This window comes from Anabrus simplex, chromosome 7 (genome assembly GCF_040414725.1).
Source record: "Anabrus simplex isolate iqAnaSimp1 chromosome 7, ASM4041472v1, whole genome shotgun sequence".
Taxonomy (NCBI): domain Eukaryota; kingdom Metazoa; phylum Arthropoda; class Insecta; order Orthoptera; family Tettigoniidae; genus Anabrus; species Anabrus simplex.
This window is the reverse complement of record NC_090271.1, coordinates 341644252-341659198: the sequence shown is the minus strand read 5'-3', so window position 1 is coordinate 341659198 and position 14947 is coordinate 341644252. Positions and strand designations below refer to the sequence as shown.

At 40.3% G+C, this 14947-nt stretch overlaps 1 protein-coding gene across 1 annotated transcript in view; it reads right to left on the bottom strand.

The window, feature by feature from the left end:
- Positions 1-14947, bottom strand: part of Arr1 (arrestin 1) — a 61560-nt gene that overhangs the window by 32953 nt on the left and 13660 nt on the right. The window contains exons 3-5 of the mRNA XM_067151821.2: positions 6221-6399; positions 3830-3965; positions 3593-3750 (exon numbers count right to left, since the gene is read on the bottom strand). Coding sequence (XP_067007922.2) covers positions 3593-3750; positions 3830-3965; positions 6221-6399 — 473 coding nt within the window. The remainder of the gene's footprint in view (positions 1-3592; positions 3751-3829; positions 3966-6220; positions 6400-14947) is intronic.

The following is a 14947-nucleotide window of genomic DNA, read 5'->3' as shown; positions in this document are numbered from 1 at the left end:
GTGAATGGTTTGCTATATTTCTAGAAAATAGATCTCAGAGAATTAGAGTAGGTGAAGTTTTATCTGACCCTGTAATAATTAAGAGGGGAATTCCTCAAGGCAGTATTATCGGACCTTTATGTTTTCTTATATATATAAATGATATGAGTAAAGGAGTGGAATCGGAGGTAAGGCTTTTTGCGAATGATGTTATTCTCTATAGAGTAATAAATAAGTTACAAGATTGTGAGCAACTGCAGCGTGACCTTGATAATGTTGTGAGATGGATAGCAAGCAATGGTATGTTGATAAACGGGGTTAAAAGTCAGGTTGTGAGTTTCACAAATAGGAAAAGTCCTCTCAGTTTTAATTACTGCATTGATGGGGTTAAAGTTCCTTTTGGGGATCATTGTAAGTATCTAGGTGTTAATATAAGGAAAGATCTTCATTGGGGTAATCACATAAATGGGGTTGTAAATAAAGGGTACAGATCTCTGCACATGGTTATGAGGGTGTTTAGGGGTTGTATTAAGGATGTAAAGGAGAGGGCATATAAGTCTCTGGTAAGACCCCAACTAGAGTATGGTTCCAGTGTATGGGACCCTCACCAGAATTACCTGATTCAAGAACTGGAAAAAATCCAAAGAAAAGCAGCTAGATTTGTTCTGGGTGATTTCCGACAAAAGAGTAGTGTTACAAAAATGTTGCAATGTTTGGGTTGGGAAGAATTGAGAGAAAGAAGAAGAGCTACTCGACTAAGTGGTATGTTCTGAGCTGTCAGTGGAGAGAGGGCGTGGAATGACATTAGTAAACGAATAAGTTTGAGTGGTGTTTATAAAAGTAGGAAAGATCACAATATGAAGATAAAGTTGGAATTCAAGAGGACAAATTGGGGCAAATATTCATTTATAGGAAGGGGAGTTAGGGATTGGAATAACTTACCAAGGGAGACGTTCAATAAATTTCCAATTTCTTTGAAATCATTTAGGAAAAGGCTAGGAAAACAACAGATAGGGAATCTGCCACCTGGGCGACTGCCCTAAATGCAGATCAGTATTGATTGATCGGTTGGTTATTGCATTCCTTTTTATCACTTTTTTTTAATATCAGGATAATTAAACCCTTTCCCCACTCTTCTGGGATCTCTTTCTTCCTCCAGATTATTCTAAGTAATCTATACAGCCGCTGTAGCCCTATTGGTCCTGTTGCTTTACCCCTCTTCATCTTTTTTAAGGCTTCCTCTATTTCTAACATCGATATCTCCTTTCCTTGTTCTTCTTCTTTCCCCTTTGTTTCTTCTTGCTCCTTCTCATCTACTAGTTCACTGTATTTAATATTTAGCAATTCTGAGAAGTATTCTCCCTATCTTTTTAGTATGTCATCTCTTTGCGTCAATATCTACCCTGTTTCAGGTTTTACAAATTTTGTATCTTCCCTATTTTGTAAACTATTCTTCACCAAACCATACAAAACCTTTTAACTTCTCTTTATATCCTCCTCCCAGCTCTTCCGTTACTCTTCTTGTACTATTTTCTTACATACCTTTTTGGCTTCTTTATATTTCTGCCAATTCTCTGTACTATTGCTGCCTATCCACTTCCTCCAAGCCATTTGTTTCTCTTTAACAGCTTCCTTTACCCTGGTGTTCCACCAAGGAGTCTCCTTTTCCTTTTTCCTCCCCGATAGTCTTCCACACACTTTACAAATCCATTTATGAAACATGTCCATTCCTCTTCCACTCTGTTCACGTCATCTTTGGGAATTTATTTCTTCAGATCCTCTTGAGACTTTTCCCTTATTTCTTTCTCTTTTAACTTCATCCCTTTATTTTTCTTTCCCTTTTTTCTATTAACTTTGTTATTTTACCAAGTCTTAATTTGGCTACCACTACTTTATGGTCTCCTTCGAAATCTGCTCTTGGCATTGCTGTCACATCTTCCAGTTGTCTACGTTTCTCCTTCTCCACCAGAATAAGATCAATCATTGTCTTTGTCTTTCTATCTCCACAACCATATCTAGTTATTTTTTGTGAGTTTTTTCTAAACCACGTATTGCCAACAATTAATCCATTCCTTATACAAAAATCTATTACCAAATCTCCTTCTTCATGTTGGTTTTGATAACTATAGGGGCGAATTATCTCTTCTTTTCCCTGTCTGTTCCAACATGTGCATTCATGTCTCCCATTATTATAACCTCTTTGTCTTCAATACGTCTTTCCAGATCTTTCAGAAACTCTTCTAAACATTCATCTGCATTCTCCAATTGAGGTGCATAAACCTGTATAAAATCCTTGATTCCACTCTCAAGTCTGGGACTTCTCTCAATATAACACCATCGTTCCTCCACTCCTTATAATCTATACCTTTTCTTCAATTCTTTTTGACCTTTCCCCTTCCATTTTACATCACTCATTCCCATATACTCTATCAGTTCTTCTACCTTGCCATTCAAAGTCATTACTTTGCTGAAACCAATTCTGGTGATGTCTGGCAGCTTACTTGTCACAGTTCCCCCAGAGCACCGAAAACTGGGGGTCACTTCAAGGGAACGCGCTAGCATTTCCGAGGCCTCAATTTACTCGCACGCATTTTTAGGCTGTTTGTACGACGGTTTTGCCCCTCCCAAAGGCATTTTATTACGTTTTGCCAGGTTTAAATTAGGCCGCTCGTAACAAGGAGTCAGGCACCTTTTGTAGCCGCTCCTCTGGACTACAGACGCTACGGGTTTACCCCTTCTGCCATCTCCACCGTACCGAAGTCCATCTTCTCCGCCGTAGAGGCCGTTGAGGTTTTCAGCCATAACCCAGGGTAAGGGCCCTCCATATTTATGACCCCTGGAGAGAGGGTGTCCCAATGTTTTAAAGCCCCAGGTATTGGGCTAAATATTATGCATTTATTACAATTAAATAGAAGTATGGCATGATTATACAATTAAAATAATGTATTATTTGACTACACACTAAGGAAGTAAAAGAAACTAAAAACAATCAAGACTGTCAAATGCGCAGGGCAAGCAGGTGAATCATACCTCAGCGTCCATGACGTTGGCAGAAAAATATCCTCTTCCTCACAGTCTCCGCTACTTGCTGTAGCGCTATACAAATTGGTTAGCCGCGACGAACGACATTTTGTGTGTATTTACGCTAATAATTGTCTTAATAATTAAAAGAAAGAATTAGCTGATAAGACAACAAGGATTGTACAAACTCCTATAATTCCTAGTTTTAGCTGGCTAAAATGTGAATAAAAATGTAATATTTTCTCCAAAAAGAGGAGGGGCGACTGCTACCGAGATGGGGCACGGGTGTTGAAGGTCGAATTTTATGAGTGCGCGGCGGGTAAAGGGAAGCGGCGTGGTTCCCGTGGTAGCTGCCAATCGTGTTCATTACTGTTAGGTCACGAATGCAAGGTGACCCTTTAGTTTTCACAGGAGATCCTCAGAAAATAAACGTTATCTTGAATTTGGAGAAGTACGGTATAATAAACATGCGGTTACAGGCTACAAGACAGCAGGAATTGTAACTGCCATGGTTAATTCATTATGGGTATCACAAATGGACCTGTAAAACGAGCATGTACGTTACAATAGAACACTCAGCTGCTCTACTCACTGTGTCTCCATGCTTGCTATTACAGAACGATACTGGCCATTTTGAAACAGTACGACATCCACTCCCTGCTGCACCATCGCCTTAATTTTCTTCACCATTTTATTGCTATTATTCCTGATGCATATGTTCACCGCTATCTTCTCTCCGTGGTGGTAGAGCTGTAACATAAAAAGAAAACACTGCAGGTAGGAAAGAAAGGAGAAAGGGATTTCTAGATGTTGCTCTGAAATTACTGACCTGTTTATCAAGTGTAGCCTCCAGCTCGAGTTCTCCTGGGCTCAACATAAAATCTTTGCGGACCACAGTACATGGCTGGCGTCCTTGCTTTGCTGGAGCGAACTGAATCTTTCGGATGCCCAGATTAATGGTGCTCCTATAGTAATAAAATATTCTTTGTTACAACATTATTTCACAAAACAAAACATATCTTGTTTTTCCACAAATTTTCATCTTTACTATGCATTTTTACCAGCAGGTTAGAAGTTTCCTCCCAGTGGCCCAGAGAGGTCTGGATTATAAGGAGTGATTGAGGGTAGTCCAAAGCATTTCAGCCACCTTTTGTTGTATTAGCACTGTGCGTACCCAGCGGCATTCAAACAGTTCGGCAAACGTTTGATCTCCCTGGCCACTCACTTGCCTAGCAGGGGGTGATTTATGATGGCAGTGGGCTTTAAAATGGAAGTTCGCATTCCCCTTCAGAAATCCTCAGAGCTCTGTTGCCAATGCTCCTCTTTTTTAATTACATTCAAAAATAAAGGGTAGGATTCTCCACCTGTTCAATACAACTTCAAATGTGATATAAATTAAAATGTCACACTTTATTAGTAATTTTTAGGTACTGGTTTTGGCATTTTTTATGCCATTATCAGCCTAGGTTTAGCAAACAAGGACATTGAGTAAATTACATATGTATATACACAAATAAACCTTCTAAAAGTCTAGCAATTTATAATTGCGTCACAATATAAAACATTTGAATGCATAAAACTCTCATATATACATCATAATAAAGTTCTAAACAAAAGGTAAAATTGATCTATGAACAGCTCTGTGCATTTCTATCACCTGGTGATGTTAAATGCTACGATTGTGTATAGAGTTACAGTAGCCAACAAGTTTTTGTAAAATCTTCTGTCTAGACTATCTACACAGGTGATTAAAATTAGAGTATTGACCTTGAAGCAATATATAAAATCTTTTTGAACGTTCCATCATGAGAGACTTCAGGATATATACATTATTAGCTAAATTTTTCAGAGTATTACTATATAGTATAAGAGAGAAGAGCATTTATTGTCCAATGTTTGTTAAAGATAGGAAGTGTCCTTAAATGCTGAGAATAAGAGGTTGTCTACAATAATTTCTGTCAAAACCACGCCGGGGGTTTGAAGTGCAATATTAGTGGGATATAGGTATTTGATTATTAACTTGTACTCGATAAATAAACGAAGGTGGAAAGTACAAAGTATGCAGGGAACTAAGACTACAAATTATCGGAATAATGAATCAGCTGATTTTGTATTTATTTACACAAACACCATGTGCATGTAGCAACAATCGTCAAAAACTGTTATGTTCTTAAGAATGTGTGGATGATTGACATTCGCTTAGACTAAGAGAGGGTAGAACATTGCAACAAATTGAGATGGTCCATAAAGGCCCTATTTAAACATCGTTATTCAACTTTGTATTTTTATTTTTATTAAACTGAACCATATCACCATATGCCATTGACTTTCGATTTATTTCTAGTCAACAAGTATTGACGGTCACATGACCATATTTCACCATTATTTTATGCTACATTTTTATTAAATACGACCATCATTGTCATTTTCGTTGTAACCCCTGGTCGGCCAACATAATTTTTAGCAATCCTATCACTCGTTTATGACAAACTGTTGCTTTGTTCTTTCTTTTTAATTATAATAGAAACCTTCTAATGTCATATCACCGTTACTTTCACCAATTGTAATTTATTGAACACAATACTATGCACTGATGTCCGGCTCCTTGTCTGAATGGTCGGCACAGTGCTCTGGGTTTGATTCCCAGACGGGTCTAAGTGTTTGTACTGTCCCCAACACACAATGCTCTCCTTCACCGCAATAACACGGCAAATTCACCCTCGTTGGAGCATCTGCCTTGAACCTCCCCTGAGTTGCGGCGATAGAATAGCACCCACGGTATCCCTTGCCTGTCATTAGAGGCGACTAAAAAGGGTCCCAGGGCTTCTCATCTTGGGAATGTGGGTTGGCGACCACGGGGCACTAAGCCGAGTCCTGGCGTTGCTTTCGCTTACTCGTGCCAGGCTCGTAGCTTCCTGTCTGACCTCCCTTGGTCAACTCCTGTTTTCTTCTCACAGCGCTGGTATTAGGCTTAGGAGGCCATTTCCTTCCTCTTGTCAATAGACCTCTGATTGTCCTCCACCACCACAACTTTCAAAAGGAACTGACCAAGAAAGAGTAAATAAGACAAATCTCATCAGAGGCTGTGATATTAAAGAGACATACACACAAATATCAACCAGACAGAAATATTACCCTGGAATACAGACTTTTGTTAGCTAAGTACATGAAGTTGTTTCATTTAAAGACCCTCATGTGCCACCAGACTGACTGTACTCACCTCTTGTGACTGCGGTCTGTTTCGCTCTCGCCAGCAAACACCTTCAATATGTACTGCACACCGCACGGCTGGCCAGCATCTTCAGGTCCAGGCTGCAGAGTGACTGAAGCAGGAGCGTTTGGTGGCAGAGTCAAGGTGAAGGGAAAAGCACTGGGGCCGAGCTTCTTCATCAGACGCTCCTGCAACACGAGTGCAAAGTCGTCTCTATACTGGCCAAGAAGGCCCTCGGACGGGTGGAAGGTAAAGGCTTCCCCTATCCGTAACCTCGGAACTTGATGGGGTAGAGTGGTCGGCTCTATGTCCGGCCGCCTTTACCCCCAGAAATTTACCTGGTGCTCATTTTTGGTGTAGGCTGAGTGAACCTCAGGACTATGTGCACCTCCGGAAGTGAAAATCTTGTTTCTTAAATTCTACGACTTCCTGACGTGGAATCGAACCCGCGTCCTTCCGGGCGAACCGCCTTTACCACCTCGACCAGGCAGCCCCTGTCAAAGATCATAATTCGCAAAATTAAGAACTTTTGTCTTTTCAACTTTTCATATGACTGTGATTCTTCGATAGTTCTCCTTCTTAAACCATTTCCCAGTCTTCTGGCAAAATTTCTGTACACGGCCTGCAACTTTAACCAGGATAGCTTAATTCGCTGACATGGGAGCTGGGTGCATCTGCCATCTTCATCATCACGATCTGCAGGTCGCCTAAGGACGTCAAGTAAAAAAATCTGCATCTGGCGAGCCGAACTTGTCCTCGGGCACTCCCGGCGCTTAAGGCCATACGCCATTTGATTTCATTAGCAATTTATACAGCCATTGTAGCATTCCACTGCTCGCTCTTCTTTTAAGTTCACCCTCTGCATTTCTAACATTCTTTCTGTACAATATTTCACATCTATTAGAAAAGGGAAAAGCAGGTTATGTCATCATCATATTCATTTCCCGTTTCCAGCTTCCCGGGTCGGGTTGTGAATCCAGGACCTCCATCGCTGCCTGTCTCTCCACCACTCTGCTCCTTTTTCAAGTACATATTTTGGTTTTCCCCTCTTCTCTATGCACTCTCACACTGAATCTGTCCACCTCTTTCAGGGTCTTCCTCGTGGTCACTTTCCTGTAAACTTCTCTGAAAAAGCTTTCTTTGGCACTCTCTCTTCTGCCATTCTCATCGTATGCCCATACCACTTTAGCTTTGCTGTTTCTATCCTGTCTTGAAGTTTCAAGATTCCTGTCCTTTTCCTTGTGTGTTCAGCCCTAAGGATGGTTGGATCCTCAACAGCTCTGCCATCAGCTGTCATAGGTGGCCTAGGCATCACTGAAGAGGCGTACTAGGGAAATGAGGAGTGAGGTAGTTTTCCGTTGCTTTCCTCACCAAGCCAGAAGTTGCTATTATATATCAGTCTGCCAAGCCCACTGAAATGCATGCATCAACTGACCCTATGAGCAATGTTTTCACACCATTCATTGCAGGGACTGGCTGCACAAGTCCTTTTCCTTATCTCTTCATTTCTAATCTATCCTTTCTGGTCTTGCCCTCGATACCTCTCCGCTGCCTGTATTCTGCTCTCCACGATCCAGTTGCAGGGTTCATAATAGGTTGAATATAATACTTTCTTACATTTCTTCGGGTCGCCTTGGTTCCACAAAATACCCCTTACACTCCGCTAGAAGCTGTTTGCTTGTTGTATTCTTTTCCCAATTTCCTCGGTTATTTTTCCATCTTCTGTGATCACACTTTCCAAGTATTTGAAAATTTTAACCAGAATTTTACCATTCAGTTTTATCTTTCCCCTTCCTTCCTTCCTTCCTTCCTTCCTTCCTTCCTTCCTTCTTTCCCCTTGTCATCACTATTGTTCTTGCTTACTTTCATCCCAAGTTTTTCTCTCTCTTGATTCCATACATCTACTTGTTTTTGCACTTCTGTTTCATCCTCACCGCATATCACTATATCATCTGCAAACATGGCTTTTGTTGCCTGTCTTCCCAATCTCTGTTTAATGTTCTTATGAATTTCATCCATGACTATGATGAATAGTATGGGGGACAGTATACTTCCCTGTTAGAGACCAGTTTCTACTTTAAACCATTTTGTTTTTCCTGTACTTGTCTTCATACTACTAACACAATTTTTGTACATAGCTTTTATCATTTGTATTTCCACTCTGTTAACTTGTTTGTTCGTTAATGTGTCCCATACCAACTGTCTGGGAACACTGTCATAAGCCTTCTCAACGTCAATAAATGTCATCAATATGTCTTTTCCAAACTCCCATTTTTCCTCCATCATATGTCTTAATGTAACGATCAGGTCAAACGTTGATCTGTCTTTCCTAAAACCATACTGTCTTCTTATATTTCTCCTTCTAGCTTCCTCCTCAGTCTTCTTTCCAATAATCTCTCATATATCATAGCTACATGGGCAATAAGGGTGATCCCTCTGTAGTTATTGCATTCCTTTTTATCACCTTTTTTTAATATCAGGATAATTAAACCCTTTCCCCACTCTTCTGGGATCTCTTTCTTCCTCCAGATTATTCTAAATAATCTATACAGCCACTGTAGCCCTATTGGTCCTGCTGCTTTACCCCTCTTCATCTTTTTTATGGCTTCCTCAATTTCTAACATCGATATCTCCTTTTCTTGTTCTTTTTCTTTCCCCATTGTTTCTTCTTGCTCCTTCTCATCTACCAGTTCACTGTATTTAATATTTAGCAATTCTGAGAAGTATTCTCCCTATCTTTTTAGTATGCCATCTCTTTGCGTTAATACCTACCCTGTTTCAGGTTTTACAAATTTTGTATCTTCCCTATTTTGTAAACTATTCTTCACCAAATCATACAAAACCTTTTAACTTCTCTTTATATCCTCCTGTAAAGTTTCTGTGAAACTTTCCCAGCTCTTCTGTTTCTCTTCTACCGGGCGAGTTCGCCGTGCGGATAGAAGCACGCAGCTGTGAGCTCGCATCCGGGAGATAGTGGGTTCGAACCCCACTGTCAGCAGCCCTGAAGATGGTTTTCCATGGTTTCCCATTTTCACACCAGGCAAATGCTGGGGCTGTACCTTAATTAAGGCCATGGACACTTCCTTCCCATTCCCAGGCCTTTGCCCTGTCCCATCGTCGCTATAAGACCCATCTGTGTTGGTGCGACAAAGCAACTAGCTATTTCTCTTCTTGTACTATCTTCTTACATACTTTTTTAGCTTCTTTATATTTCTGCCTATTCTCTGTACTATTGCTGCCTATCCACTTCCTCCAAGCCATTTTTTTTTCTTTAACTGCTTCCTTTACCCTTCTGTTCCATGAAGGAGTCTCCTTTTCCTTTTTCCTCCCATTTCTGAAACATGTCCATTCCTCTTCCACACTGTTCACGTCATTTTTGGGAATTTCTTTCTTCAGATTCTCTTGAAACTTTTCCCTTATTTCTTTCTCTTTTAACTTCCATCCCTTTATATTTCTTTCCCTTTTTTCTATTAACTTTGTTATTTTACCGAGTCTTAATTTGGCTACCACCACTTTATGGTCTCCTTCGAAATCTGCTCTTGGCATTGCTGTCACATCTTCCAGTTGTCTACGTTTCTCCTTCTCCACCAGAATAAGATCAATCATTGTCTTTGTCTTTCTATCTCCACAACCATATCTAGTTATTTTTTGTGAGTTTTTTTTCCTAACCCATATATTGCCAACGATTAATCCATTTCATGTAGCGTTTCAGTATTTCAAATCAGGACATATAACTGCTGGCCTTTCACTGCATCATGACTTGGCACAGGGACAGGTGAGTGTTAACTATAGACCAGCTGTCGTTTCTTCTTGGTTGCTGTTTCTGTTGTGGGACTTGAATCACAATGCTCATTTCTTGCAGATCCTTCTCGGTGTGTGTCACAAGAGCTGCAGACTAGGAATCTCGTTGTTCAATCTGTATTGACGGTTGAACTTCTTAAAAAATTGTACAAAACTATTTTGACCCTCCTAGTCAATACTATATTTTTTTTTAATGTTCAGTTAAGACAAAACTTCACACATAAATAGACATGTTTCAACCCGGCATTGGGTCATCCTCAGTAAGACATGTATGATGAATTAAGAACATAGGAAAAACACAAAATGAAATGTTAGTTAAAAAGTTTTTTATTTAAACATGATGGAATTAAAAAAACTGCAAAATATTGATCGTTAAAACAGTCTTGAGCTGCAAGTCATTTTGTTTCAATGTTTTTTTGGTGTGGTTCAACATGGGCAGTGTTATTGAAGTTGAACTGTCTGATTTTACATGGTTCAACTTCAGTTCAACTTTTGGATCCTGATTCAGATTGCAAAAGTCAATACAGAATGGTGGCAATAAAACCATTGCAGGTCAGTATCCAAGAAGGGCGATACGAAGGAACATAAGAACTATAGAGGTATCACCTTCATTTCACATGCAGCACAGATTTTTGAGAGGATATCAGAGAGAAAATTGATGAAAAGTAGAAAAGGAAATGGAGAAAGACAGATGAACTTTTGACCTCATTTTTGCATTAACACGTTGAGTGCCAAGCAACCCCATTTGGGTGCGCAGTAAGTATGTGTTTCTAAGCTGTATAATGTCTCTTCCTGCCATCTGCTGGTCGTCTATTTAAGTACATGCATAGTCCACATTCCATTCCTCAATTCCTGTTCTGACGCGACCCCATATGGATACGTCAAGAGTGCTTTGTACGGTGACAAATTCACTGTCTATCTCGTGCACGGATTGTTTATGTAAGTGTGCAGTGCTGTGAGTTTCCTTTTCTTTTTAAGTCGTTATGAGTAAATCGAGCAGTAAAAGACTTAGTGCAGATAGTCTGGACAATATATCGAACAAGTCGGACAATGATGATATAGACGAAGTATATAGTTACAGAGATTTTGAACCCAGTACAGAGCAAACAGCAATCTCGCACGTTCATCCGCATTGATGAATTACAGTCTTCAGCATACACTTCCCCACTGTACTCCGGGTCTCCAAGCCAGCTGTTGCAACAATTATGACCGTCTTCAACGATATAGTCACTGGTTTCCCATGTTGCACAATCATCGTTGCTAGGTTCTCTTACTCAAATTGAAAGTTATACAAACACAATTATATACTCATTCAATAATCCATAACTACTAATCCTTCTTATAATATTATTCTGTTACATCCTAATTTACCAAATCCACATGATTTTCACTACTTTATATAACTACATTTTATACAAAACTTTCCTAACCTAAAATTGGAAGATCATCATTTACAAACATTTCCTGAGCTAAAATCAGGGATCGTACATTTTTACAGCTCCAGTATGATGAACAAGCTAACACGTCTCTCATAATCAACGGCATATAATCCGTCCCTGCAAAGGAAAAGGTAAGTATGACCGAGCGTCGGGACAGTAACTACTGTATGAGTACGACCCCATATGGGGGTGCGTATACGTGTAAAATTCATAATGACAAATACGACCCCGTATGGGGTCGCAATATTTTACCTAATATATACATAATAAGTTAACCTAATATATCATATATACATCCTCATTTCAGTGATCATTTGCTTGGTTAAGCCTCTGAACGTTTTGGCACCCGGGAGTAACTCTATGTTATTAGCTCACGGCACTAGACGGCAATCCCATGAAAATCAGTCTGGCACTCAACGTGTTAAGAAACATGACGGACAAAAGATAGAAGTTCAGAAAATATTTAATGATAACACGTATAGATATTGAGAAGGCATTTCACACTGTACCACGCAGTGGCGTAAGCTGGGATCAAGACATGGGCTACCACTAGACTTCGGTTACCTCTTTTCGATGGTTGGTTTAGTGAACGTCAAGCCTTCAGCATTTTGAGCTGCAGCCAATAGCCAACGGAGAAGCCTGCTGTGTTGTCAAGGCTGCTTCACAAGGAAATGCCCTGGCCTCTGCTATTGCCAATGCTCAACCCCTGATCGGTGGAGACTGTAGCCTAAGGTTTAGCAAATTAAAGTCCGGCTTTGTGGCTAAATGGATAGAATGTTTGCCTTTGGTCCGATGGCCCTGGTTCACTTTTCAAGATCAACCCCCCAAATACTGTTTCTTCCCCTGACTTGGGGACTAGGTGTTTATGATGTCTTCGCCATTCATTTTATCCCCATTAGGTCAACACCAAGCCTATACAGATGCCATGCCCCATTATTATTATTATTATTATTATTATTATTATTATTATTATTATTATTATTATTATTATTATTATTATTATTTTGCTTTACGTCGCACCGACACAGACAGGTCTTATGGCGATGATGGGGCAGGAAAGGCCTAGGAATGGAAGGAAGCAGCCATGGCCTTAATTACGGTACATACCCAGCATTTGCCTGGTGTGAAAATGGGAAACCACGAAAAACCATCTTCGGGGCTGCCGACAGTGGGGTTCGAACCCACTATCTCCCAGATGCGAGCTGCACGCCCCTAACCACATGGCCAACTTTCCCGGTATTATTATTATTATTATTATTATTATTATTATTATTATTATTATTATTATTATTATTATTATTATTATTATTATTATTATTATTATCATTATTATTATTATTATTATTATTATTAAATATATATGTTGAATTTTACTGTGATTTTACCCATCATTCACTGGTTAATTAGATTCCTCGGGAGATCAGTGGTGGTGTCCGACCCATGATCATGGGTTCGATACCAACCAACAAAAGTAAACACTAAACCTGAAAGATGGCATTTCATTTTAACAGATCTACCAATGAAAATAAAACGATATTGCTCATCTAACAGCAGCCCCGCAGTCTCTCCCTACAATGATGTAGAAGTAAAAGGGAGTGTGGAATTCCCACACTCTCTTATCTATATCATTAAGTCAGAAGTATGAGTTGAGGAAGTATATACGATGAGTAACGCATGGTTGATAGCAGTAGCGATCTAACAGAGTGAAGCCTAGCACACCTATCCTCCGCCAGTCCCAGCTCCTATCAGATATCCAGCAGCAAGCCGCACATGGCAAGTCGAGGCGAGAGGGACAAGAGTCTGGGCTGCAATATCAGTCTCCGATGCCTTGCTCTCAGAAATATGTGCAACGTTTTTTCTCACTGCTTTCAAGTTTTGTAAATTGAACAGTGTTTCAGATGGTTACATTATAATGCGCTTTAGACTTCCATCATTCTCCATTGAGATTTGGGCTTCACTGATAGCCTTGGTAGCCCTCAGCATACGCACTGGTACCACGACATCTGGTCTGGGATACAATGACAAAATAAAAATAAAAAGGTAGGCAGAGCAGAAGTACAATTGTTTAAAGAAAGCTATGTATGAGTAAGTAGTTGTTCAATGTAGTGCTGATCCTGTAGTTTCCAACAGAACAAGATGACCTAGGCCACAAGAGCTCAATTGATAGAGCAACCGGTGCAAAATCGGCAGGTTGTGGGTTCAGATACCACCGGTGTCTGGTTGGCCATTTTTGTTCTGTACTTAACATCTCTTCGACATGTACTAAATGTATGTAACATGACCTTATAGGTTGAAAGTCGATTTTGTTTACAAATCGGTCGTGAAAATTCAATATTCATTAAATAGAAGACCGTTAGAGGTTGTGAAAAGAATCAAATATTTGAGGAGTATACTTGTAGGAGTGTGTGAGAGGTATGCAGATGGCGCTACAGTTTGCTCAGCTGCCCTGCTTTAAGCATGTGTACAATCTCATGTGAAACTAGCTACGCGATTCTCAGAGAGACTGTCTTTGTGGTTTTCCTAACTGTAGTCAAGATAGGTCATTACAAAAATGTCAGTAGGAATGTAGCGATTAAAAGCAATGTTCTCATATAAAATACTCAATCAAATGAAAAATTGCACATTTTCTCACTTTTAATGAACAGTACTATGGTGCTGATCTAAGAGTCCAAAGTTCCAGAGCTGGAATGAAATGAAATGTCGTATGGCTTTTAGTGCCAGGATATCCCAGGAAAGGTTCGGCTCTCCAGGTGCAGTTCTTTCTATATGACTCCCGTGGGCGACCTGCGCGTCATGATGATTATGATGATGAAATGATGAAGACAACACACACACCCCCAGCCCCCGTGCCATTGGAATTAACCAATTAAGGTTAAAATCCCCAAACTGGCCAGGAATCGAACCCGGGACCCTCTGAACTGAAGGCCAGTACGCTGACCGTTCATCCAACGAATCGGACAGAGCTGGAATAACCAGGCTGCAGACATCCGTGAACACTCCTCTGCCATTGTTCCGTTAAATATGTCCACTGCACATTCCAATCAGTGCCTCAGAATAGGGATTGAATTGCTCGAATGCTTTGATGAACCAGTGTCTTACGTACCAGTAGTATCAGAAAATTTATGAACCAGAGGAATGGCATGCTGAAGAAGAAAGTTATCTAACTCCCCAGCTACTTCCCGCCAATATTCAGACAGGCTGTTATACTCGGTACAACTGGGTGAGTTGGCCATGCGGTTAGGGGCGCGCAGCTGTGAGCTTGCATCCGGGAGATAGTGGGTTCGAACCCCACTGTCAGCAGCCCTGAAGATGGTTTTCTGCCGTTTCCCATTTTCACACCGGTCAAATGCTTGGGCTGTGCCTTAATTAAGGCCACGGTCATTTCCTTCACACTCCTAGCTCTTTCCTATCCCATCGTCGCCGTAAGACCTCTCTGTATCAGTGGGATGTAAGGCAAATTTTAAAAAAGTACTCTGTACGCAGCAGTAGTCCCATC